Below are 26035 nucleotides of genomic sequence, written 5' to 3'. Positions count from 1 at the left end.
CAGTACTAAATTTCATAAGAAATCAATTTATTACTAACGCACTTATTCTTATAAAAATTTTGATTTTGTCAAATGCAATGGAAAATCCATAGTAAAATATTAATTTATGAGTCCCAAAAATATATGTACTTATTACACGTTTGTTGTGTATTTTTAGTATCGGTTTTAAAACTTGGATCCACCAATAAGTCCGAGATCGTTTTAATTAATTTATCGACCATAGACGTTTTCTTTTATTTAAAAACGGTATTGAAGTTTCTTATCCTTGAAGAAAATATTTAAACATAGGAAACAGAAACAATTCAACGATAAAATGCAAATATAAGACAATACACGTGTGTTTACAATAGTTGTGTCTAAATGAAGCCGGCGTTATGATATTGGCATATCAATTGTGTAGTTATTTCTGGTATTAATGTTATACCGTTACCTCTATGTGAACGCTATCTATAACGAAATGTACGAAATTTTAAGGTTTTATAACAAAAAAATTAAATAACGACTGATATTTTTTCCGTCGACCATACGTTATTGTAACATACTTAGGTACTAATTCACTTCAAGTCTTCTGTCGTTAATCCATTTATCAATAAATAAACAAGAACAAAATAACGCAATAATTCAATATCATTAATATTAAGTTACTTTCAATTATTTTTAAATGTAAAAACTTGACGACTCGACTGTAAACCCAAACAACGTAGGGCTCGGAGTGAGACGTAAGCGGCGCCGCGAGGGGGTGAGCACCCTTCGTCACGTGACCAGCGACCTTCAGCCGGCGCACCGACCTTGAGCGCCGCCCGCCCCGCGCGGGTCAGAGGTGAATGCACGCCGTCGAGCGAGCGACCGCCCCGCGCCCCTCGCCCCACGACCGCGCTCGCGACGCCTCCTAATGCCTGTGCCCATGCCCAGTGCCACTCACCTCGCCACAGTCCGCACCACCATGCCAGCACCCGCCTAGGCGCCGCCGACCTTCGCCATCGCTCCGGCCTCAACGATCCTCCCGTCGCCGACAGGTACGGGGGCGACGCGGCACACCTTTCCCATAAAATATCACCGACAAGTTTATTGACATCGAGTCTCCCGTACGATTGTGCAAAAGTAGCCGTTTTCTAACGCAACAAACACATGCACTAAAAATTAAACAAAGAAACACTTATTTTTTTCTCAATACAACCGACTGTTCACTCAAAAAATACTTATTTACTAATGAAAAACATTGATCACGATTTGTGAATGCGATAGTAACTACACCATGTCCTCTCACCTCCGCAAAACAAAGCGGAATAAAATAAACTCGCTCGACGAGCTGACATCTCGCGAGTCACAACGGCCAACAAATTACTTTGATTGACATCTAGCGGCTTTAAACCGCACTAATTAGTGAAGCTGCATCGCGTACAGTTATGAAATTATGATTATTATTATTATTTATGATATACAGTTATGATTATTTATAAAAAAAACTTAATTAAATAAGTTAATTCCTGGATTTCTTAAAATTGACGATTTTTGTAAGTGAAAAATTTGGTATAATCTGTCGTGCGCTGTCAAATTAAATGATGTCAAAGTCAAACAGACTTCAGCTGTCTGCTACTGTGTGACAAATATGTACTGCGCGTACTGTTTGTTTTATTTTATTTTGTAATAAAATTCCCTGGTGACGTATTTATTTGTAAAGTATCCTGTAGTAATATAAAAAGTGCGTTAATGTAATAATCTTTCGATAGATTTGTGAAGTCTTTGTAGACTCATCTTTTCGTAGTTGACTCATTAATTAAAGGAATATTATTCGTTTTCAAGGCCGTATCAATAATCGTATTATTAGAGAAGTATTATGAGAAACACTGAACATAATGGTAGAGGATAATGAGCGTGAATATGGACGAAGCGTGAAAAAGAATGTTCTACTGAAAATTGTGATTTTGGGAGATGGTGGAGTAGGAAAATCATGTTTAATGAGCAGATTCATCTCAAATCACTTTGACGATCATAATTTTCATACAATCGGTGTAGAGTTTATGAATAAGACAACAGAAGTCAATGGCACACAATACACATTACAGGTATGTCAAAGTTCTAGTATTCTATTCTTGAGACAGATTCTATGTAAACAACATACATAAAAAAGATTCTATTTGTGTCTCTAAATTTCTCTTTCTAGTAGATATCTTTATAGTAAAGAGACAAACTTTATTATAAACGTGCCATAAGACAGGAGCTTTATAAATGATGTAATATAAGTTGCCTTCAAAACAATTAACAGCTCGCACAGATTGATACAAAGCTCAAATAAATATAAGAGCAAGGTATTTAGTTTCAAGGTTGATTTACCTTTGTATGCATAAGTGATTGTTCATAACAGATAACATACATTTTTCTTATCTTATCCTATATTTTGGGAGAGGTCTTTGCTTGGAAATTTATGATATGATGCTACATCTTAAAAATATCTTTCTTTGTATAGATTTTTTAAAGAGGCAAGGTGTGCCAGAACTGTGCCATATACTAAATTCTCCGCCTACGACTGTGGGTTTTGAGAGTTGTAATTTTTTTATATAATTTTTTATGACCAAAATAACATATTATTAGACATAACCTTGGCTCTTCCATAAATACCTAATGACCTAGTCTGAAATTGAGCTATCTCACCTTAGTATTTCAATATAGCTATCCAAGGTTTCAACTATCAATTAACATTGTTAAAAAAACTGTTACAGCGCCATTCAATGTTAATTCATATCTAATTCTTATTGTTCAAATTAAATATAGTTAGAGTAGCAATAGTGAAACATTCAAAGCCTTTGAAAACCGGTGGCTCCTTGAGCTAGATGCCAGATGCGAGCTGAAAGCCTGACCACCTGTGGCTAGCAGCTATAATTATGTGAACAGTGTGCTCTCATGTCTGCAATGTGGGAGGTTTTTTACAAACAAAATTGGCTACATAAGCCACATGCGAGAACATCAACGTCAAAACCGGAGTTGAACAGTCGCCGTGGCCGATATCGGCCGGAATTACATTTAGCAAAACATATCTGTTTTATTAACCAAAATGCTTAAAAACATGTAAAGAATGATATTATTTATTTTAATTGAATTTTTAAGAAGTTTAGCATTTCAAAACCTTTATTGTTATTGTATCAATGTATTCAATATAACAGGCTCGATCTGCAAATTCACTTTAATGCATAAAATCATAATGAGAATGATTTTGTTAAGCCTATTTGAGTTTAAAAAAAATGCATGAAAGGACTAACATAACAAAACAATAAATGGATCACCTCAAGTATAAGTCAACGCTCATGCATATTAACATCAGATCAAACATTATTGGTACTTAAAAAGCTATCACTCCATAGACTATATGACCTTGTCTTACTACAGCCACAGGGTGGTGTGGTCAAACTGCCATACTGTGATGAAACGAGACAGTTTTTGCCAACTTTCTCTGTAAGTAAAGCAATGTTAAAAGAATACTAAGATCGTAGTATATTTCAGATTTGGGACACGGCAGGTCAGGAAAGGTTCAAATCGCTTCGTACGCCGTTCTACCGCGGCACCGACATCTGCATCTTGGCGTACGCGGTGGACGACCGCAGTTCCTTTCACAACATCAAGATGTGGCTCAATGAGTTCTTACATTATGCTGGCGTTAAGAATGGAATCGAGAAGTTTCCATTCATTGTTGTGGGGAACAAGGTATTCTTTGTTGTGTACAAATCTTTACAGCTGTTTTGGTTGAGGACTTTTCCGAGTGGCAGCGGGATACAGTTGTTGGGATTCCATTTAATTAATTCGGTTTTCCTCTTTCTAGTCAGATGTATCATCAAAAGACAGAGAAGTGACATACGATCAGTTGCGGCAGTGGTGCGAAGATAATAAAATAGGCACATACATAGAAACCTCTGCTAAAACTGCCAGCAATGTGGTGGAAGCGTTCTCCATGGCCGTGCAAAGGTAAGCATTATATTATTTATTTTTAACACAACCAATGCCACTTGGGTATAAAAATGACCCTCACCATTCAAGTCTTTGGTATTGAACAGGTTAAAAATATTTATTTTATAGCTTGTTACTGCATTCTATTATACTATGCTATGGAGTAATAACTTAAATTACGTGACTTCGGCTTTCATATATTTTATATCGTTTAAGAAATATTCGTTCTCTTTGCGTGTCGAAATGAATTTAAAAAATCCTTATAATGATAAAAGCTTTTATTAATTAGCACATACCATTGAATGATTGATTTAAAAAGAATTGTCGGATTAAGAATAACGCCATCTAGTGAGGGAAAAACATTTGAAGTTTAGCATATTTTTTTCATAGCTATAATATTTGTATTTATTGATATAATCTTTATGATTATTTCTTAAAGTACCTTTTTAATATACATAAATATGACTATTACCAGATGGGCAGATTTAGAGCAGAAAGCGGAGAAGGAACTGAGAATGCTCCATCATCCTGACACGGTGACATTACAGGGTGGTACCACAATGTCAGGTCTGCGTGCCACATGCTGCTCTCGCTTTAGCAATGTATGAGACATGTATGACAAACTGACATGGAATTAAATATTGACATACATATAAATACCAGTATTGGTTCAAATTCAGATTTTTAAAAATAGTAGATAGTTTTTCACTGGTAAGGGATATCAATTAAGTGAACATCCTACTGTTTACATAGCAAAATGCAGCAGATCTGTTTATTATAACTTCCGTCCTAACAATGGCTTAAATCATCAGTTGATCAATAGAAATAATTATTAAAATAAGCTTATATAGCATCTATAAACATTAAGTATGCCTTAAAACTTTAAAAATTTAGACAAATTGAAACAAGACCGTCACACAGACTCTTATCAGCCAAGTAACGCCAACTGCTGGGCATAGGCCTGTGCAATCCACATCCAGGATCCCGAAACCTTGACCAAATCATCGGTCCATCTTGCGGGAGGCTTGTCCATGCTGCGTTAACTACTTTGCCCCATCGACCGTCTGTTATATGGGCAATATGGCCGGTCCATCGCCACTTAAGGTTTATAATACTTCGGGCAATGTACCTTGGTTCTGCTGCGGATCATATCATTTCAGACTAGCAAACTAGATTTTGCTAGATGGATAGAAAAGTACATAATCATATTTATTTCTATTGTTGTTTATTTCTATCTAAGATCTTTCTATTGACAATAGAATTTAAAAATCAGTTGTATTTTAAACTGTACAAAAATGCAAAAAATCGCTTATTTTCTTTACATGGTTAGTATTATTTATGATCTAATTATTCATACGAAATGTTACCAATAAATTGGAAACATTTAAGTTAAAAATAAATTACGTACTTTTTTTTTAATTTTTTTTCAAATTTTTTATTGGTTGTGAACTTATTTTTTTATGATGAATTTCTAATGATTGATGTATCTTACTGTATTATATGTTTTAATTATTATGTAAATTAGTGGTATATTTTATTTATCTACCTCTCGCAGAAGTTAAACATTCCAAATAGTTCTTGTATTGTTGAGATTTGTTTTTCTCGTCTAAATAATTTTTTTTTAAAGTGAGCGTCCAAGCAAGAAATGTTAAAACAGATCACGTTTTATATTATTGAAAAAATTGTTTTAAATATTTTGACTCTGTATATATTATTATTGTATGGATACAAATTAGGTACTCAATGTTACCAACTTTAAATATATAATTACCAACATTACCAAAGAGGTATTTATTTATGTGATATAATTTATGACGTACTAAAAAAACCAAGCATTTTTTCTTAGGTATGTACACGTCATAAGTATGAATTTTTCATTGTTTATTTAATTATATAAAAAAATTAGATGTTTGTATAATATAAATTTATTTTATTTTACGATGTTTGTTTTATATTTCAACTGCTTATAAAATTTAAAATTAGACTGTTTTAATTTTTTTAATATCAAAGATTCAGATGTCGATTTTACCTTTGGTATTACAATAAGGGGCTCTAATTTTATTCATTTGCTTACTGTCTATTATGAGTATTAAAAATAATTTTAAAAGCTATTGATGTAATAATGGTTGATGTTTTAAATAATAATGTGTTTACCTTTGACTGGATCTCATAAAAACCACTAGAAAAGTCTACAGATTTTATATAAAAAAACTTGAAGGTTGAGATTTTAGATTGCCGCAGGCTGCACATTCTTATTTGAAACATGCTAACTTCTAAGTGCCTATTTAGACTAGAAATTAATCTTAAATTACGACTTTAGGTCTTGTAGTTTAAAGTTAAATATAGTTAATAATACAATTTACAGTTACTTTTATAACTGTCTCCATTTTTATTCACTTCGCACTCATAAATTTTATCACTTGTAGTTTGCACTTTTTAACCATAAAATACCATTTGTCTTCACATCTTGTTGTCTTTTATTTTCAAAAAGAGTGAAAGAGGTCAATATGTTTTTCTCCATGTAATTCGGTAGGGAATATATTAACGCAGTGACCTATACAGGTGGACCAGAGTAATATTTTTGTGGTACCTCAATAGGCGATAAAATGTTACATAAAACATTGTAAATAAATGCTTTATATATTTTTTTTATTAAAATAAATTGAAATTTATAAATATATTTTATTTTGAAGTGTTCAATAAAACAAATGGTTTCAGCCCAAATATTTATTTATTAAATTACAACTATTTTATTCGACGTTACTAAGAATGCTTTCTTAGCAACTTTTACAACCCCAGAAGTGTCTTAAATTAAAAACCAATTACTGAAAAACTTGAATTATATTGCTTATCTTTTCCCCATAAAGTACTTAAAAATGTAATCAAATTAAATTATATTTTTTTAATATTCTATTAAATATATATTTTTTTGGTTTAATTATAATTTTGTTATATTAAAAATATCTTTGGATGCCAATTAATTTAAACTGACATTTCTAAAATGGCACAGATAAATAAAAATTTATGACAAAACTTTTTACATCTTCAACATAATTTTTTTTTTCAATATCACCGATTTTAATCGAATATAAAGTAAATTTTGTCCTCTGAAAATAATTTTAAAGATAAAACCATACTTTTTTTAAATAAATGACTTACTTTATATAAAAAATTATTGCTCCATGAATTATTCGAGAAAAACTATATTAGATGTCTTATATGTATATAGGAGTTATTATAATATAACTTAATTATTTTATGTCTTTACCATTGTTACTTTAAAATATATAACTAATAACAAACCAAACTATTGATTCACAAAATAACTTACAATATTAACTCCCCGGTATGTTTGTATGTGTGTGTATTTGATTCATTTTAACCACTGGTTAAAATAGAGCGCAACCATTTTAAAATGTAAAATGTCACTGATTTCGTATAAAGTAAGTTGCTTATACAAATTGTGTCTCATAGTTTTGTAAATTTCCTACATAACTGGGTTTCCACTGTCATAATACTTGTATAAAAACATGCTTTGAAAAAAACAGACATCACAAGAATGATTTAATACAATTATCACTGCAGTACATTTTCACAGTAAAACTTACTCCACATTCCTTATTACAATGGTTTTCTGGCTTTTACGAGCTCCTCACTAATATTCCACAGTTTGATTTCTTCTTCCTTCTTGAATGTGTACTTGGAATCATACTCAACGCAGTCACGATAGAACTTTCCACTCTGACCTTCTATACCATAGTCGGTTGCACAGTATACTATCGTCTCTGAACCCTGGAATATCATAGTTAATTTATTCATAACTAATAAGTTAATTTATAAGTAAGTCATTTTTTTTATATTGCCATATGCTTTGAAATTTACTATTATAATATTATAATTACTAGATTTTCTTTATGTCAAAAGGTGACAAACGAGCAAACGGCCACCTGGATTCGCCGAAATAGCGGGACGACCGTTGCCCATAGACATCCGCAAATGGAGATGCGTTTAGGGATTGCAATCCGGCGTCATTTTCAGTCCGGCCGGATACGACCGGATTCCCATCAATCCGGCCGGATCCGACCGGATCCGACCGGATTGATTAAATCAAGATGATTTTCGCTTTTAGCACAAAATAAGTAAGTTAATCAAGTGTCACTGCAATTATATGTAGGTAGTTTATTAAAAATAAATCACAAATATATAAAATCGACTTTATTTCTTAACCAATGTTAAGACAAATAGACAACAAGAAAACAATTAAAATTTAGTAGTGTAGGTAACTAGTAATAATTTTACGACGTAACGAGTAGCTTAGTCTTTCTAGATTTCACTTTCACAGATAGATCAATTTATAAGTAACAATATTAATTATCAAGTAACTATAATATCTAATAGATACAATTAACCTTACGTATTTAACTGAAATGAGATCAAAATCATTATTAAAGTATTTGAGAATGCTAACAAACAAGTCTTATAGGTATTTATGATTTTAACAGATACCATCATGATTTGATGAATCTGTCGAACGAATGAATGACAAAAATTATCACAATAATGAGTTTAGAACTCTTTAGTTTAATCAACTTACGATAAATAATTATTTTAAGTAATAATTGTAAAAAAATATAAGTATTAAAAGAAAATCAATATTGATTTTGAAAATAAGATCGTAGAAAACAAATATTGTTAATTGTGTCATCAGCTAAACGACTTCTAATATAGCTGCAAATATATACGCACAACGCATTTAAAGTACCTACTCATGCAACAGCTATATTATTTTCCCACAAACTGCTAGCACCGGATCCGGTTTTCGGATCCGGTATATTGGTACCGGATCCGGTAACCATTAAATGATGCCGGATCCGCCGGATTACCGGATCCGTTTTTCCGGATTGCAATCCCTAGATGCGTTGCCTATTTATTTATTTATATCAACATCCATCCATCCATTTAAACATTCGCATTTATATTAGTAAGATTAAATCTTACTTCTGGGATGGATTGATGTTTGTTTGAAGGTATCTCCGGAATGGCTCAACGGATCTTAATGAAATTTGGCATAGATGTAGACCATAGTCTGGAAGAACGCATAGGATATTTATTACGTGTTCTTTTGACTCCGCACGGACAGAGTCGCGGGCGACATCTAGTATATACTAAGAATAAAAACTTACACAAAAATCGACCATGTAAATTCAGCTATTAAGCTGTTTTTTTAATGTCATGGATTTTTTTCAATTTAAAACTACTTTACATATAATAAGCTAAGATTGTCGTAACACAATGAAAACATATTGTATTACATTGTATTCTAAAGATATAATTATATATGATAATAATATATTTCTTCAGTCTAAAGTTCAGAAACAATCATGTGATGTAAGATATCATATCAAATAAACATATAAAATACAGTTGAACTTGTTTAAACAATCAAGGTTTTTTTCTCGCTTATTTTTTTAACCTGAGTTTTTCACTTATACAGGTTGTATGTTAGAACCTGACAATGACGCTTGCTTTTAATGGTTTCTCACTTAACCAGGTTTGACTGTATATGTAAATTTATAACATTCTTTTTTAATATAATTTTACAGTTCTGAAATAACTACAGAAGCTTACATTAGGGTGTTAAGAAATGACAATCATCATCCTCAATCCTTTTCAAACTAAAAGTATTTACGCGTAAATTGTAAATGTGTTGTATCAAATGTAATCCTGAACTTTGGTAAAGTGACATAAATAATCTTACTAATATTATAAATGCGAATGTTTGGATGGATGTACTTTTTGAAGGTATCTCCGGAACGGATCAACCGATTTTGATGAAATTTAGCACAGATGTGGATCACAGTTTAGAACAGGGATCCCCAAACTTTTTGAACAAGTGACCCTCTTTTCCATATTACCTACTTTTAAGATCAATTATTATTATTATTAATTCTGACTTAGGTCAATATAAGAAGAATGAGTGAGAATTAGCAATGCTTTAAGTTCAATGTCCTTTGAGAATCCTTGGTCTAGAAGAACACATAGGCTACTAATTACGTTTTTTTAATTAACAAATACTATTTACAATTATTTACCTGTTTCGCAGACTTCATGTACATTAAAGCTACCGGTAACATTATTAAATAATGATACCATTTCACTGAAAACCTGAAATTAAAGTATGATATAAAAAAAACAATTATAGTTAGAAAAATATTATGCTGTATACATTTTAATTTTGAACACGTAAATTGATATTTAAAGACAATATAACAAGTTAACAATGGACATTGTTTCATGTTGACATATAATATGAACACTTGAATATTTTAGACTGGTTCATTATATTGTTTTTTTATGCTAGTGATGCCACATATAGGGAGCTTTGTTATCTTTTATGGGTAGAAGATGACAAAATAAGCAATGTTCATGGCCTGTGTTACTATAGATCCTCCTTCAAATCCACTCCCCTTTCCCATTTGGCCTCCAACTTACTAAAATGAAAGTACTATACTTAATAATTACCTAAACAGATTGGTGTAGCAGAAACCAGGACAGCAAGTATACACATCAACCCCTGTGTCCCGCAGTTTGTCAGCGAGAGCTCTTGCAAAGTAGACATTCATCAGTTTAGAGTTGGAATACCCTAAGTTGTGACGTGCTTTCACTTGACCCTTCTTGGCTTTCTCAATTTCACCTCTCAAGTTCAAATCATTGAAATCAATCTTTGCCCTTTCATGAAGTGTAGATGATACTACAACAATTCTGAAAAAATAACTCTTGCTACAATTCCAGCTTGCTACAGTCAGTCTTAAACAGAAAAATTTTTACAAAAAAAAAACTCAGAACAATGGTTAAGTATTCAAATTATTCAAAATGTTCACAACATATTTAACTGTGATATATAAAATTGAAGAAGTGTTGTAATATATTTGTATTCAATAATGTTTATGTACCTGCTGGGTGCGGCTCTCTTTAATTGGTCTAATAATAAATTAGTGAGATAGAAATGGCCTAAGTGATTAACACCCAAGTGTATCTCAAAGCCTTCTTTTGTCTTCTCATCATTCTTCAGTGGCACCACCACTCCTGCATTGTTTATGAGCACATCAATCTTATGGAAACCAGTTTTGATCACATCCACGAAGCTCTCAATAGACTCAAAGGATGAAAGATCTAATTGCATTGGGATCTGTAAGATGAGTTTTTTTTTAAATTAAAGAAATAATAATTTTAAAATTTGCAAAAACTAACATTAATGTTATCTCCGTAGGTTCTTACCATTTCACCACCAGTAGGTTGTTCTTTTCTTATTTCGCTTATTGCCTGTTTCGCCTTGGCGATGTCCCGGCAAGCAAATATAACTCTAGCCTTACGCCTCACAAGAGCCTTGGCGGTTTCCAACCCTATACCACTATTAGCTCCGGTAATGAGATAAGTTTTACCCCTCAAGCAGGTATCAGTTAAGCATTTTCCCCATTTTCGTGACCTCCACTTGCGTATAAAACCGATAGCAATTAAAACGGATATTGGAACTGCAGCGTATATTGCCTGTGCTGGTACCATTTTTAAAACTGAACTTAGTATACTTAATTATTAACCGCTTACAAGTAAATTACGAAACTCCTATTATACTACGTAATATCAACAGACACAAATAAAAAAAATTAAAATTGTACTTCGACCAGCCACAGCCAATGAAAAACTTAAAATGACATTGACATTTTAAAACATCAGATGACGGATGACTTAAGACGACATAGATCAGTGTTATCAATTTAAAAAATACACACTTCCGCCATAGACAATTTGTTAAAAATGGTTTGAAATTTCTGAACGAAACGACAAATTATTATATTTCTACACCTTGCTACATTTCAATGATTTTTTTTTTTCATTTCGAGAGTTAGAATTATGTAGGACTTTTTGACAAAGGGCATATTCTCCTTCGTAATCACAGTGTAGAATTGCAGGCACAATGAGTTTGGGTTAAATAATAGACGAAATTAAATAGCTTGGTTGTTTATTTAAAATTTGTTATAGGGTGAACTAGATAAAAAAATCTGTATTCCAGACTACGAAAACGATATGGTAACATCTTACACAAATACAATAACAAATGTTATCTTAGGTATATTTCACATAACTCTTTATTTAGAATTTGCAGTTCACAGTACATTTAGGTAAATAATATAGTACAGCAATAAAATTGTTCTAAATTGTCTTTTGAGCAGATACTACTGGTTACGCGTCATTTTAAATATGTCTTTGTATGTCTTTACACCAAAATGTCCTAGTCTAAGCATGATATTAAGGTGGTATTGTAGATCTAATAAAAACATTGTTTTATTTAAGCTATTTAAATCTTAAATATATCCAACAGTATCTGTTAATAATTGATAGTCATAAATTTAAAATGAACAGAATCACAGTAACATTATTTTTCTAGATTCGTTATTGAAGCATTTACATTTTTAAACATCAATATTTTAATCTTCAAATAATTGTGTTACAAATGGAATAAATATCTATTTACTAATATAATAACAGTGTTTAAATACATTCAAAATTAGTAAACTTTATCCAATTTATTGATGTAAAGGAAATTACGATTACTAGGAAATTTTTAAATTATAAATACTTTTTATTATTTCTTAGTTATCAGGAATATTTAAAAATTTGTCAACCAGTCTATTATAAAGAAGGTATAAATGCAGAGTTTTTTATTAGGATATAGAATGTTACACACCTACTAAGCATTGTCTATTTTTTTTAAATATTTCACTGTTCGTCGTCTTTTGTAACAAAAGCGTTAAGAAATGTATTCAATTTGAATGTATATGAACTAATAATTTAAATTATCCTATTTAAATTTATAAAAATTCAATTGGCACCATTAGTCGAACTATAAAAATACAGAATTTTGTGCCACATTGCCCGAATCTAATGGATGTTGGGTTGCCAGATATGCTTTTAATCTTTCGATTCATGAAAAAATGTTACAAAACTCTCTTTTCATGCACTTACTTTTCATTCAATAATTTTCTGCCTGGCAGCAATCTGACAAATCTGGCAACCCTATAATTGCATTGGCAATTTGCATTTGCTTTTATTAATCAACATTATTTACACTCTTTACGATATCGCGTATTTTAAATAAAATTCTCAGCTCCCAGACAAATTTAAATGGAAAGATGTTGTTATCGATTCTTAGTTGCAAGTTGATTTTATATAAACTGAAATTTTAATTAAATGCTAAAATTAATGTCAAAACTTAAAAGTCATTTAATTTTTATTACTACGAAATGAAATAAAAAAAAGAATTTATAAAGAATAAAATGATATAAAGATATTTAATTTAAGTTATTATTTAAAATTGCGACGATTGCATTTTTTATAGAATGTACAGAATCACAACTTTTTATAAATAATAACTAAATTACGCTTACAAAACAATTTTAAACTATGTTTCTGAACATAACTTACTAGCCATTTCGGCGAATTCATGTGGCCGCTTGCTCGTTTGCCAACTTGTAATATAAAAAAAACTACATATTCATTACAAAATATTTAAGCGTTAGCAGAAAATTTAAAAATTCACAGTTATTTAAATTAAGAATTGCACAAAATACTCTTGTACATAACATTTAGTTTTAGAATCTGTTTAGTTACTTTACATCATTCCATCATCATTTTAACTTAAGTATATGAAAACTATGTACTTAATATACATGTTTATAAACTATATAAAATTAAACTTTAAACTGGAATGAAAAATTATCAACATTATATTTCACATCACCATATCCACATTTATTATTAAAAGAGATTCATTATCAAAGATTTAGGAAGTATAAATATTTAAATTTAAGCCATATATTGACAATAGATCTATGGAATGTTAAGAATTATGAAATGACGAACCATCACCGAATAACAAGACGTTACGTACGATTTAAAAGCTCCCATAAAAGTACTTAAGCTTTTTCCTAAGAAATAATTGCTACATAGTTCCGCAGATTTGTTTAGCAATTATTCAATATCTCTAAGATTTACAAAGCTTCACATGGGAGTCGATATCTGATGCCGAGAGCGGTCCAAGCCGACATCCACCGTCAAGACCTTGCCGTCCACAGGCGTGCCGCTGTCCGCCTCACTGTCCGGCATTATGACGCACACGAAGGACTTGCCGCTCGTCACGTCCCGAGGGTATATCGTCATCGGAATGAACCGGTCGCTCGTGCCGTCCACGTACGCCGCCAGCCGCGAGTACACCTCGGGGAAATGCTTCTTCAGAACCACCCCTCTACTCTCCAACTCGTACACAATATTCTTAAAGCATATCTCTCTAAACTTATGCGCCGTGGCCGCGTTCTTCTCGCCAGCATTGGTCAGTTTCGACGTCAGAATAAGCGTCTCGCGGTCTTCCGGCGTTCCCTTGCTGTCTCTCCTGTGCCGCCTTCGATTCTGTTCCTGTATGGCCGCGGTGACGGTCTTGCTGAGACGCAACTTGGCGCACCGCGACACCATCTGCCGCTCCCACTTCACCGCGCCCTTCGTGGGCACCTCGCTGATTATACACACGGCTACAAACAGAATCACTCTAGTCTCAGGATTGTACGATTTACACAGCTTGACCACTTCCGTATACAGCTCTACTCCCATTTCGTTCGGTTGCAGCGAGATCCACTTAACGTACTCGGGTTCGCTGAGGTACTGGTAGCCATGTGTTGTGAATTTTTCCGCAGCCTCCGGGCTCGTGAAGAACACTTTGACCACACCCCTGCCATGCGCCAGATACCCTTTATGGGCGATGGTGCTGATCTGATGCAGGGAGCTCGCGTCCTCCTTCGCGGCAGATATAATTTGCCTGCAGAGGGCGCTGGCGCGGGAATGCAGACACACCTTCCTGTGCTTCTCCCAGTGCGCGCGCCGACACTCCTTCGAGCAGTACATCGTCGTGCAGTTGTGACATGACTTGTAATGCCGTTTGGCGTCCGCGAGGGGGGCGCGCGAGGGGCACTTGGGGTATTTGCACTTGACGAAGGCTTCTTCGGCGCTGTTCTCCGTCTGCAGAGAGAGGAGGGAGGCGCGCGAGTCGTGCTGAGGTCCGCGGGGCTCTGTCGCGCGCAGTGTTGCGGCGTCCAGGCTGGTGCGCCGGTCTAGCGAGGCGCCGGCGCCAGTGCAGGGCTCGCTCTTCCTTCGAGACCGATCGCCCTGCGCGGACCGCGACCGTCTCGAATCTTGCATTGCGGCTGAATTATCAACTGCTTCCTTGCCTGTAAGAAATTAATAGTCATCGTTTTAAAATTATACCTTTTCAGATGAAATATGCCTAGGTTAATTAATTAAGAAGATACATCGAAAGACTCAGGACCATTGAGCGAGACATAAAACAAACGATCATTTGCCACAAGACAATCATGCTAACGTGGCCCATAGAAAATATTGTCTTACCTTGTACCGTGTGCACGTGAAAAAGAACAACAATTTTTAAAACGATTTTATAAAATAAAAATTGCCAATAAAACGGGACCAATGGAGTTATTGTGAGACAGATGGAATTAAAAGCGTGAAGGATTAGAGAAATATAAAAATTGGAACGCTCAGACTTACATATCATTCCTACCTTGTCGGTCGGGGCTGGGGTCTGTGAGAGAGCTGGGTTCGCTGGGCGTACTGACGAGGCGGGAGGCGGCCGAGGCGCTGCTGTGCCCGCTACTAGTTAGCTGTTCGTATCGGGGACTCTGAGGAAAACAAGCAATAATACATCGAGCCTTGCCTTGCCTACTGGGAGCTCGAACTACTTCTATAATGATAATAGCGTTTTTCATACTAAATACCATCTTACTTCACAATAGTGAGCAGATATGAAAGGATTAAGGAAAGGGATACAATTTTTATTTAAGTGCCAGTTTTACCTTCCCTCCCATAAAATAATAGGGGCTCTTCCTAGGACTAGGCTGCGGAGTGGGTATCCTGGCGGGCTGCGAGGGTAGGCCTAGTAGGGAATCCAGAACGTCCTCTAGAGTGGTGGAGCTGGGTGAGGGCCTGCTCAGGCCGAAGTTCAAAGGTTGTTGGCACTCTTGCCAATCTGCAAATACGCATTTTAGTTTTTATTTGATTAATTTTTATGGTATAAGAATATGGATTTAATGGTAGCTGGATTTATCGATTGGAAATTTTAATTCAAACACAAATAAGATTTAAACAGAAGCAATGTCAGAAGTTTCGTAAAAATTTGCATCTTTATCATGTTACGACAGTTTGAGTCGAAATCCATAAAAAAAGTAAAGTGCATATAACAGCGGATTACATAGGCGGAACTCACGTCAGTTCAAAGCCGGACTTCAATATAAATATTACTAGCTTTTACCCGCGACTCCGTCCGCGCGGAATAAAAAATAGAAAACGGGGTAAATATTATCCTATGTCCTTTTCCTGGTCCTAAACTACCTGCCTACCAATTTTCAGTCAAATCGATTCAGCCGTTCTCGAGTTATAAATGGTGTAACTAACACAACTTTCTTTTATATATATAGATATATACATATATTAATGCAAACATAGCATCTGCAAGTATATAACTGCTTATGTTTCGATTTGCTTTAGGTTATTTACGTGTTAGTGAGCAATGAATAATGATAATGAAGACAGAGTGATTACTAATTGTAAAGTTTTTACTATTTTTATAACTGAAAACTATTTCTGATAAATATACAAGACATAATTTTTTTACTTACCATAACAGATGATCTTCGTTTTAACTGAGATAAATCAAAAGGGATGTGCAAAAATAATTTTATGATACTTCCTGTATGAATTAAAAACGGATGACTTTAAATCATCCTTTATACATAAAAAAACAAACATAATAGACGTCACAGAAATAAAAAAATAAAACAAAAATATAAAATAATCTGAATATATTCATAAATTGTTATAATTAAAATGTAACTAAATTACATTGACGTAAAGAATGATTGATGTTATTATTAAAAAAAAATCATGATTTCTAATTACATATGAAGGTACCGAGATTCTCTAAATATAATGCTATTTCTACGTATAAAAATTACATTTTAGGTACTATTCAGACAACAGACAAATATGTGTGCTTGTAAATATGAAACATAGAGAGCTACGGAGCTACGGAACAATCTATTGCAAATATCTGTGATTTGTTTATAAAAATGCCTTTCCTCTTCGGTTAACTCGATAAAGTTGTCTAGATTTTTTTTTTATCCAAACAACGATATATAACTATCATTATACGTTAGGGAAAGGCTTCGTTAAACAAATTCGACGCTTTAATTTCGGTTTTCATTTTCGGCGGTGCGAATTTTGAGCACAAATCAAATGATTCTAACCTAATCAGAACCTGTATAATTTACTTAAGGACCATTTATGGACCCCAAACATAAATTACGAGGTGATTCAAGTAGAAGGAACTTAAATTTTTTTTTAGACTTCAGTCAGAATGTATGTCACTTCTCACCACCACATTTTGTTTATGGTTCTGATAAATGTTGCCATTAATTTAAACTTTAATACTTTCAGGCAAGTAACAAATTGTTTGTGACAATTTTTACAGTACACTATTATAAGTGATATATATTTTGAAACATCATTTCTAAATCATATAAGTAGGTAACAGATTTATTAGCACCTAAAATAAAATATAGCAACATGATAAATTATTTACAAATCTATGTATTATTCACTAGCATACAAACTAAATGCTACAAATTTGCATTTAAATTAAATACAAACAAAATAATTTACGCTGTACATTGAATATATCGGTTTATTAAACATTTTACTGGTTGATGTTCCGATTTTTATTGCAAATATGGCAATACAATCATCATAGATAATAAAATGTGTCATAATTTTTTTTTAGTCTATCTATTTTGATTAAATTAAATTATGATATGTTTATAGATAGTTAATAACATTATTACATTCAATATTATTTCATTAAAATAGAAATGCATCACAACATTGCATTTACCTATTCTTAATTATATTTAAATAAAAATAGAAAAAAAAAACATTTTGGCGGGTTTCACAATGTCACGCTAATTGTACTAGCAACATTACACGATGATCGTAGAAAACAAATATGATAATATGCTCTAATGTAATGAATCGTGGGAAGAATTTTAAGCCACAACAAAAACTTAAGCCAACTACAAGCCAGTGCTGTGTTGTCATGACAAGACGACAATAGTAAAAAAAAAAACAATTAAAATCTCGCTTGTCAAAAAGTGCATAAATGTCACAAAGTTAACACTGTACATGACAATGGTCCTGAGTCTTTGTAATATATAAAGCTCAATTACAAATAATGACATATTGATGTTCATTAATTTGTTCAAGTTATGTCGCAAAATAACTAAAAGAAAACTGCAAACAGCACGAAAATTATCTCACAAGATTACCATTACATAAAAATTACACTGCAGGCTTTATAACTTTAAATGCAACATTTTTATTACAAAAATATTCTAACTCTTCTCGAATAGATGAATTCTCTAACGTGCCAAACCTAAATGTATGTCGGAAACGAACGTTACAATGTGTTCATGAACCATTGCTCGGTTACGCCGGAATGTATTGTGCGAGATGTATGTAAGCCTGCAGTGTATGGGGTGGTGGTCACGCTCGCTCACCGGGCGCGGCGCGGTGCTCGAGGCGCAGGGAGGAGGGCGGGCGCGGGTGTGGGGGGGGCAGCGCCTCAGTCACCACCAGCGGCGTCTGCGGGGACTCTAACGGTTTCGTACCTGGAAAAGAACATAAAACTTTAAATAAACATAGCTTATACGATACGAGTATTGTTAGTAGGAATCTATGTGTAATTTTGTAAAGGTGAAGAAGATGAGAGAAGAATAGAAGCCAGCATACCAACAAAGGAGCTCTCTAGCCAGTAGAGCTTTTGACTGGATCGCGGCGAGGGCTGGCGGTCGAGGTCGCCGTTGGCGGGCTCCAGGCCCGACACATAATGCACGATGGCTGACGTCACCTCCTTGATCGACGACTGGATCTCCTCCGACGCCTTCGCTGATGCGCTCGACTGCTGCAGCAGAGATGAGGCTAGCCTGTAAACCACGATAAATATATATTAAATCACAAAAATAAGAAGTAACATTAAGATAATAATGAACCTGCGCGATATTTCTAACTGATTTATAACTTCGAGGTTGAAGTGAACCAGAGTCGATCTACGAGGAAACCAACCTAAGTTAGGTTGTTCTGCACGAGGCTGAGATATATGTAAATGTTCACATATGCCAATTGTCGTGCATAGCATGGTGATCTTTACCGGTTTACTCATGGGTGGATTGCCTTAACTTGTATGTGGCTAGTACAAAGTTAGGTAAGTTACCTCTCGTGCGGCGTCCTCGGCGTCGTGTTGAGGCGCTCTTGGCTGCGCCAGCCGAGGTAGGGCTGGCGCGCGCTGAAGGAGGAGCGCGCGGACGGCGAGCACAGCGGGCTGCCGCCGCGCACGCTGCTGCGAGTCGACGAGCATGGAGATGTCTGCAATATGACACAATATGACACTGTTTAAAAACATAATTAAGAGTAGAATAAAATTAAGGTCATTACAGAAAATCTGAAGAACAAGAAGTTTGAGTTCTTACCTAAGTAAGAAAAATATTTTTTGCAATGAATAGTTCGTTGGCAAGAAATCACTTAAGCAATGGTTGACGAGAAGGATGAAAATCCTATCATTAGGTTGAGCGACTTACTTGATTGGAGTTAAGCCTGCTGGTAGACCACCTGCCGAAGCTGGTAGTGTGCGGGGAGAGCTGCGGCGGCGGGGGCTGCGCGCCGGCGCCCAAGCTGCCCAGCGATGTAGTCTTGGAATTGAGGCCACCCCAGCGCGCCGCAGACGAAGCGTCCGATAACCGCTTCCGGAGCAGGAAACCCTCGCGGGCGGCTGGTGCGTTCTTGTACCTATAATACATAACTTATTATTAATTCTTAAAACATACTAATTTTGAGATTATAAAGTATTATTTTTTTAATTTAATTGTTTGGTATATATTTGCTTATATGTATTTACATGTTCCTGTATATTCTTTGTTTCAAATTAAAATTTTCTGCTTAAGTAATTTAACGGATATTCAATGTACCAATATTCATAATAATTTTACTGTTATAACCAAGCTGATACAAAACGAATGTTTATCGAAGCTAAAATTAGAAACAAATTGAGTGCGACGTTTATCGTAATCAAAAAAAATGTGATAGCGTCAGCGTAAAGTAGATCTAATCTAGACTAATTGTGTTATCTTCCCGCTACGGCAACACCCTTCAATAATAATGTAGTCTATACATACAAATAACAATGTACTTTCATGTAATTTTGTCTAATATCAGTTTTATAGCTTCCTGGAACAATTTTCGTAAGGAAGTTTTCATACAGCGAATTATTTAAGTTTTTTCTATTATGGCGTTTTTCATGTTCAAATTAATTCCCACCTTTATTTTTATTAAACGCAAGCATCTAAAATGACCATAGTTAACCCGCACTTGGCCAGCACGGTTAGCTATAGCCTGGTTGCCCTTAACTTAGAGTAGGCTAGGTGAGCTGATGATGATGTTTTAAAGAACAAACAAATTAAAATTAAAGATTTTTAATCAATATTTCCATGCAAAATAAATCTAAACGAATAAAATAATCAAATATAATTAAATAGATAATAAATATAACATGTTTTATAACATCTTCGTATCTCTGCGTATAGGGTGTCGACAATCGACATGGTCTAATGAGCGCAAGTCCTAGCTCGAGGTCTAATTAGCTCATAGTTAACACTAATAAAGTCAGTCGGGTAACGCGTGTGTAAGAAACTACTTTGGATATTGTATAAGATATTGGAATTAGGTTCTACATAACTAAAATATTTTATTATAAATCCTTCACGACCGAATGGATTTGATACTTGTGTTTAGCGAGCAGTAAAACGAAAGAAATTGATAAATATTGTTTAGAGGCGTTGATCATAGGTATGAAAAATAACCGCTAGCCTGTACGGCCTAAATACGCAATATATACTAGTACTTATTGTAAAAAATATGGAATTAAAACATTATTAAAAAAATTGTAATTAAATAATCGCATGTCGCATTTAGGTATTAGACCAACTTTAATGACCTAAATAACAGAAAATAATAACCTTATCACACGAAATTGTTTTTGATAGCGTCGATAAATGGTTCAGGTTAAAATTTTTACTAACATAAATACTTTTAAACCGTTTCCGTTGATAACCTTAATCCTAATAAATTTAAACATATTTTTACTTAAATAAAATATATTCGATTATATTTCGAACTAACGGTCACCCTCGACTTCATCAGCGGAGAATTTAAAAAAAAAAGTATAATGTGACAGAGGGATAAAATTTTTAAAAATTGTTTCTTTTTTTAACGACAACGCAAATAAACCATCTGTTGATAATAATTATTCGATCAAAATATTAAGAAGATTTAATTGACTCACCATTCGGGCACATTGAGCTTCTGTAGTGATCTCTGCACTCGCAGTTCGTGCTCGGAGAGGACACGATCCGAATTCTTCTGCAACTCGTTCTCAGGGGGCTGCAGCAAAACAAATACTTATTTAATAAACAGTAGTAAACGAAACAAATTAAGCAGAAAAAAAGTGTACCTAGGAAGAAACAGAATGTTGTCTGTAGCAGATAGGAAATAAAAAACAAATTTAATCTAAAATTATATATTTATTTACTTATTAATACATAACTTAAAAAAGTATCTAATTTGAAGTTATATTTACAGAATCATCTATATCTTTAGGGGTCAATCGATATAAAACACCATAAAACGTCGGGTCAAGTTTTGTGATGTGGCTTTTTAATTGTTCAACGTTATTCAAATCGTTCATCGATGAGGAATCTATTATACCTCTTTGTATTTTTAATGTTTGACAAATTTTATGCACAGCGAATTTAGCGTATTCAGTTTCATCGTCTTCCGAAGATATGTCAAATACTTTATCATTCGCACAATGGGATTGACTGACAATATCGTCTTTGTGCAACGATTCGGTGCTATTCAAAATAGAATCGCCTACTCCGCAAGATTTAACTAGGTCAGACCATGATAAAGAACCATTCGATTTAGGAGATTCTGTATCAACTTCTTTAGGTTTTATATCTCGCACTAGACTGCTTCTAGACGTCCTTAGAAGTGATTCCTTCGAACCTATTATATCTGAGACTCCGTAAATACTTTCATACCAGGAACTACTCTTGGATGAATCCGTGTTAAAGGTCACTTTGCGTTGTTTCCTTTTTAATGTAGAAGTATGAGGGACCAAGCTCTTTTCATGGTGCAAATTGAGTATTTTATCTTTCTCAAATTCCGCATAATCAGGTACATCAATATTGTTAAAATCTTTGTCTTGTTCCGGAGTTTCCAGTATGGAACATCTTTTAGATTCGGTTAAGTCTTCAACTGGAGGCGGAGGAACACTTTGAAGAAGGCGTTGGAAAAATGCGCGAACTTTGCTGTCATTATTATTAGAAACTGACTGCTCTATAGGTTTCTGCACAAGCGAGGTTACTCTAGTAGTAGTGTTATTACATAAAAGTGATGGATTGCTATTCGATGATTTGACGCTGTAGTTAGATTGACTCGAATATCGTTTACGCGACTCGAGTTTCCTGATGCGTATCTTCGATTTCCACTCCTCGTGTTTTGATCGAAAGCCGGTCACAGTTATTGGATTCTCATCTTCGGATTCACTTCTTGGTATATCTGGATATTTCGTGTAGTAAACGTCTCTCGAAAGCGGTTTTGAAAACAAATGCTCCGGCTTCACTTCCTCAAAGGGTTCCATTTCAACTGTAATCCAAGTGGTGTCCAAACAATACCAATATCCGTTTCGTTGCAACACTTCTTCCGTTGTCAGTAACATTAAAGAAACCATCTTGAGATGTTATTAAAACAACCACCGAAGCGAAAGTGTTTTGACTGAATAAGTCTCACAACAGCCCCCAACGTATATCAATATTTAATTTAAAATTTGTTTTGAATTGGACCAGATCATTACTTTATTACATTTAAGATAAAAGCCGCCTTAATTACCATGTTTACGAATACTGTTTTGAAAAAACTTGTGCACAATATTGACTTAATTAGTGCAAAATAAATTACAACAATATGTAGGAATATCAATGGGATTAGTCATGCAATTTTTTTTTAATTCTTGATATCTATACAAATAATTTGAAAGTATTTAGAAATAGAAAAATAAAAATACGATATTTATTGCATGTAGCAGAAGACTCACCCTGACATCGGTGGAAGCAAGAAGTGCGCAAGGGCCTAGCAGTCCTACAGTCTCCCAGCAAGTCATGTTTTGTGCTGTGCTCGGCTCGCGTCTACCATCCGCGGCTGCCTACGCTCGCCTGAGCTCCACGTTACTATCGCATCGTGATGCACCGGTGGCTCCGTAATGTTACGTTACGTAAGGCCTCGTATCTACGCGATATCATTCTATCAGACATACAAAGCGTTTACACACAAAGCTGGGCCCCACCAAGAAATCGGTCAAGCAAGCTGCGATATCGAAGCGGAAAGCGCTTGATCAGTTAGCACTACGTCGCTTATTGAATGTCAAAATCCAATTACGAGGCTGAATCGCAAGGAGCGCGGGGCTTCGGTGGCGAGCGTGGCCCTGCGTGTGGGTGCCGGCGCCGGGGCTGCGCCGTGCTGGCCGAGGCTGGAATGCGCCCCGTGGGACATAGACCCGGGCTGCGCTGGACTGGGGGCTGCGGGCAGTCACGGCGCTGCCTCTCGCTACACTGAGGCGCGGTGCGTGTCCTTGAGCGGCGCGCATGCTCACACAAAAACCCTTACTACTGTTTCTAGTGCCAACAAGAGCATAAGAATGTAAAGGAATGGTACACGTCTTTTTAGCAATGTTGATGACACATTTTTATGTTGTTCTATGCGATTTTCTCATTTCAAGTTATTAACTGAAAACGGATTAAAATCGAGGATTGATTTTGTACGAGCAAGGTTAGGTAAGTGGGTTCAGCGTAGGGAACGCTTGAGAGACGTAATCAAATATTCAGGTATCGATGTTCATATAACTGGCAAGAGGCACCTGTTTGTGGAGGGCGGTGCCGGTGCGTGACATATTGACCTCGAGTCGAACTCAAGGGAACAATATTTTTTTTAATTATTCCTCTTTACGAGAATATTGTTGACGTTAATTGGAGTCTTTATCAAAGATATCTTATCTTTAACTTCTATCTTGATACCTAATTCATCCTTGAAATGTTTACCTGATAGGAAATAAGTATAAAATATAACAAAAACTTGTAATATTAGTTCATTACTATGAGCAATTATTACGACCAAGTGTTGCGATTGAAATGGAATGCAATTTCTCTTTCCCAGTAAATTATTCATCGATTTTCTACAGCATAACACTGGTCTGCTTGATTTGTTATTTAACGCAAGTTATGACATCAGTCATATATTCGAGTAATACTTACTTACAAGTCTACTCGAATATTAGAACCTTCTGATTATAGGTAAAAGTTTTTAGGAATAACGCTCAATATTACTCGAAATTATTTTTTTATACCTATTCCAACGGTAATCAAGTTACCTTTAGATTTAAGATCGAACTTTTATCTATTGAAAATTACGATAAATGTCATCGTCAGAACCTGGGGGTGAAACAAGATGTTTAATTATAGTACAAAACATAAATGCCATGTCGTGAGGGCGAGTGAAATGTAGTTCATGACCCAATTGAAACGCAATATTCTATTCCAGCTGACATTTAGCGTAAGTTTTCACTGTTAAAAGACCTGTGCAGTGATAATAATAAAATGTTTTTATGCATTTTCGTCAGTGAAAATCCACACTTTGATGCGAATGTAGTCGTTAACATTATCTTAATTCCGTATTTATTCTGCGGCGCCAATCCGTCTACCAGTGTCGACAATATTTACTATTAATTTAGCGTTTGTTTGTTAAACATAAGTTATGTAGACACAGTGTTTAATGACTAAGACTAAATAATTACCTAGTACCAGTTTGAAAACCTTTTTAAATATTAAAACCGTATTCTTATCTTATGGACTAGATCTGTCGAGTACATCATACAAAGTTTAGGAAAAAATTAGGTATCCTAACTAGATAAAATTAACTTCTGATAAATTGATATGTCTTTAAAATAAATAACAAAAAACTTTCAGTTAACATAAGTCAACTCTTGTCTAGTATCTTTTTATTTTTGTTGTCGTACTTTTAAAAGTCCCAAGTCTTCCGTTTCAGCACGTAGAGTAAGATGCATCCTTTTAATAGCACAGTGTAGCACTGTGCGGTTTGTTGTTTGTGAAAAGGACACGCTCGTTGGCTGAAAGGAGCGCTTTAAAACTGAGAAAAAAAGAAAACGACCCGTTGTAGTTTTTTTTGTTCGTATAAATCTTACGGTTTTATTTTTAAAGGATACTCTGTTCTTTCGGTGAGTGTATGTTTCGCTGTAGCTTCCCAACAGTGAAAGATTTTCTTCAAATCGGTTCAGTAATTTCGGAGCATATTCAGTGCAAGTAAACAAACAAATCTTACTAATATTATAAATGCGAATGTTTAGTTGGATGGATGGATCATCATCTCAACGGATCTTGATTATATTTGGGACGGTTGTAGAACATAGTCTGGAAGAACACATGCTACTTGTAGTTTTTTTAATGCCACGCGGACAGCGTCACGGGTGACAGCTAGTAATATAAGGCTATTTCTCAATTATGCTATTTCTTCAATATTACAGATATGAGTTTTACTAAATCTCTTAGAAATCCAGGCTAAATGCAATTCAATATAAACAAGTTGCGCAAAATACCAGTCCTCATTCCTATTTACATATATATTAAATCGTTGGTAAGGAAATACTGAATGTGTCTTCTATGAGCGTTCTTATTCAATTAACATAAGTGTATGTACTTATAGTTAAATATATTTAACACGTGTCGTAGTTGTTAGATTAAGAATGGCGTGTAAAACATAAGTATTGTATTTATTAACATCGTTGTACGTCTTCAACAAG

The 26035-nt window shown here is 34.4% G+C and overlaps 4 protein-coding genes across 5 annotated transcripts in view; 1 reads left to right on the top strand and 3 right to left on the bottom strand.

The window, feature by feature from the left end:
• LOC106719547 (nuclear hormone receptor FTZ-F1 beta) overlaps positions 1-1271 on the bottom strand; it is a 43601-nt gene extending 42330 nt beyond the window's left edge. For both annotated transcript variants that reach the window (XM_045686662.1, XM_045686664.1), the window contains exon 1: positions 923-1271. The gene's annotated coding sequence lies outside the window, so the exon portion shown is untranslated. The remainder of the gene's footprint in view (positions 1-922) is intronic.
• Positions 1272-1587: 316 nt separating this feature from the next.
• On the top strand, positions 1588-4838 carry LOC106719728 (ras-related protein Rab-9B). Its single transcript, XM_014514167.2, has 4 exons — positions 1588-2066; positions 3499-3699; positions 3815-3957; positions 4415-4838. The coding sequence occupies exons 1-4, from the start codon at positions 1857-1859 to the stop codon at positions 4545-4547; spliced, it is 687 nt and encodes a 228-aa protein (XP_014369653.2). The 5' UTR covers positions 1588-1856; the 3' UTR covers positions 4548-4838.
• A 2401-nt stretch (positions 4839-7239) lies between these two features.
• Positions 7240-11636, bottom strand: LOC106719654 (retinol dehydrogenase 12). The gene is made up of 5 exons (XM_014514044.2): positions 11218-11636; positions 10893-11128; positions 10462-10701; positions 10032-10104; positions 7240-7731 (listed from the first exon to the last, which is right to left on the bottom strand). Exons 1-5 carry the CDS (start codon positions 11500-11502, stop codon positions 7561-7563), a joined length of 1005 nt encoding a protein of 334 aa, XP_014369530.2. The 5' UTR covers positions 11503-11636; the 3' UTR covers positions 7240-7560.
• Positions 11637-13749: 2113 nt separating this feature from the next.
• LOC106719700 (uncharacterized protein C6orf132 homolog) overlaps positions 13750-26035 on the bottom strand; it is a 63408-nt gene continuing 51122 nt past the window's right edge. Inside the window, exons 4-11 of the mRNA XM_045686666.1 lie at positions 21449-21546; positions 19689-19896; positions 19325-19476; positions 18844-19037; positions 18612-18722; positions 15858-16030; positions 15566-15683; positions 13750-15215 (exon numbers count right to left, since the gene is read on the bottom strand). Of these exons, the coding sequence (XP_045542622.1) occupies positions 13999-15215; positions 15566-15683; positions 15858-16030; positions 18612-18722; positions 18844-19037; positions 19325-19476; positions 19689-19896; positions 21449-21546 (2271 nt within the window). The 3' untranslated portion in view covers positions 13750-13998. The remainder of the gene's footprint in view (positions 15216-15565; positions 15684-15857; positions 16031-18611; positions 18723-18843; positions 19038-19324; positions 19477-19688; positions 19897-21448; positions 21547-26035) is intronic.

The sequence above is a fragment of the Papilio machaon genome, chromosome 3, assembly GCF_912999745.1.
Source record: "Papilio machaon chromosome 3, ilPapMach1.1, whole genome shotgun sequence".
In the NCBI taxonomy this organism is placed as follows: Eukaryota; Metazoa; Arthropoda; class Insecta; order Lepidoptera; family Papilionidae; genus Papilio; species Papilio machaon.
The sequence above is the reverse complement of the archived record's forward strand: the minus strand, read 5'-3'. Positions and strand labels throughout refer to the sequence as shown.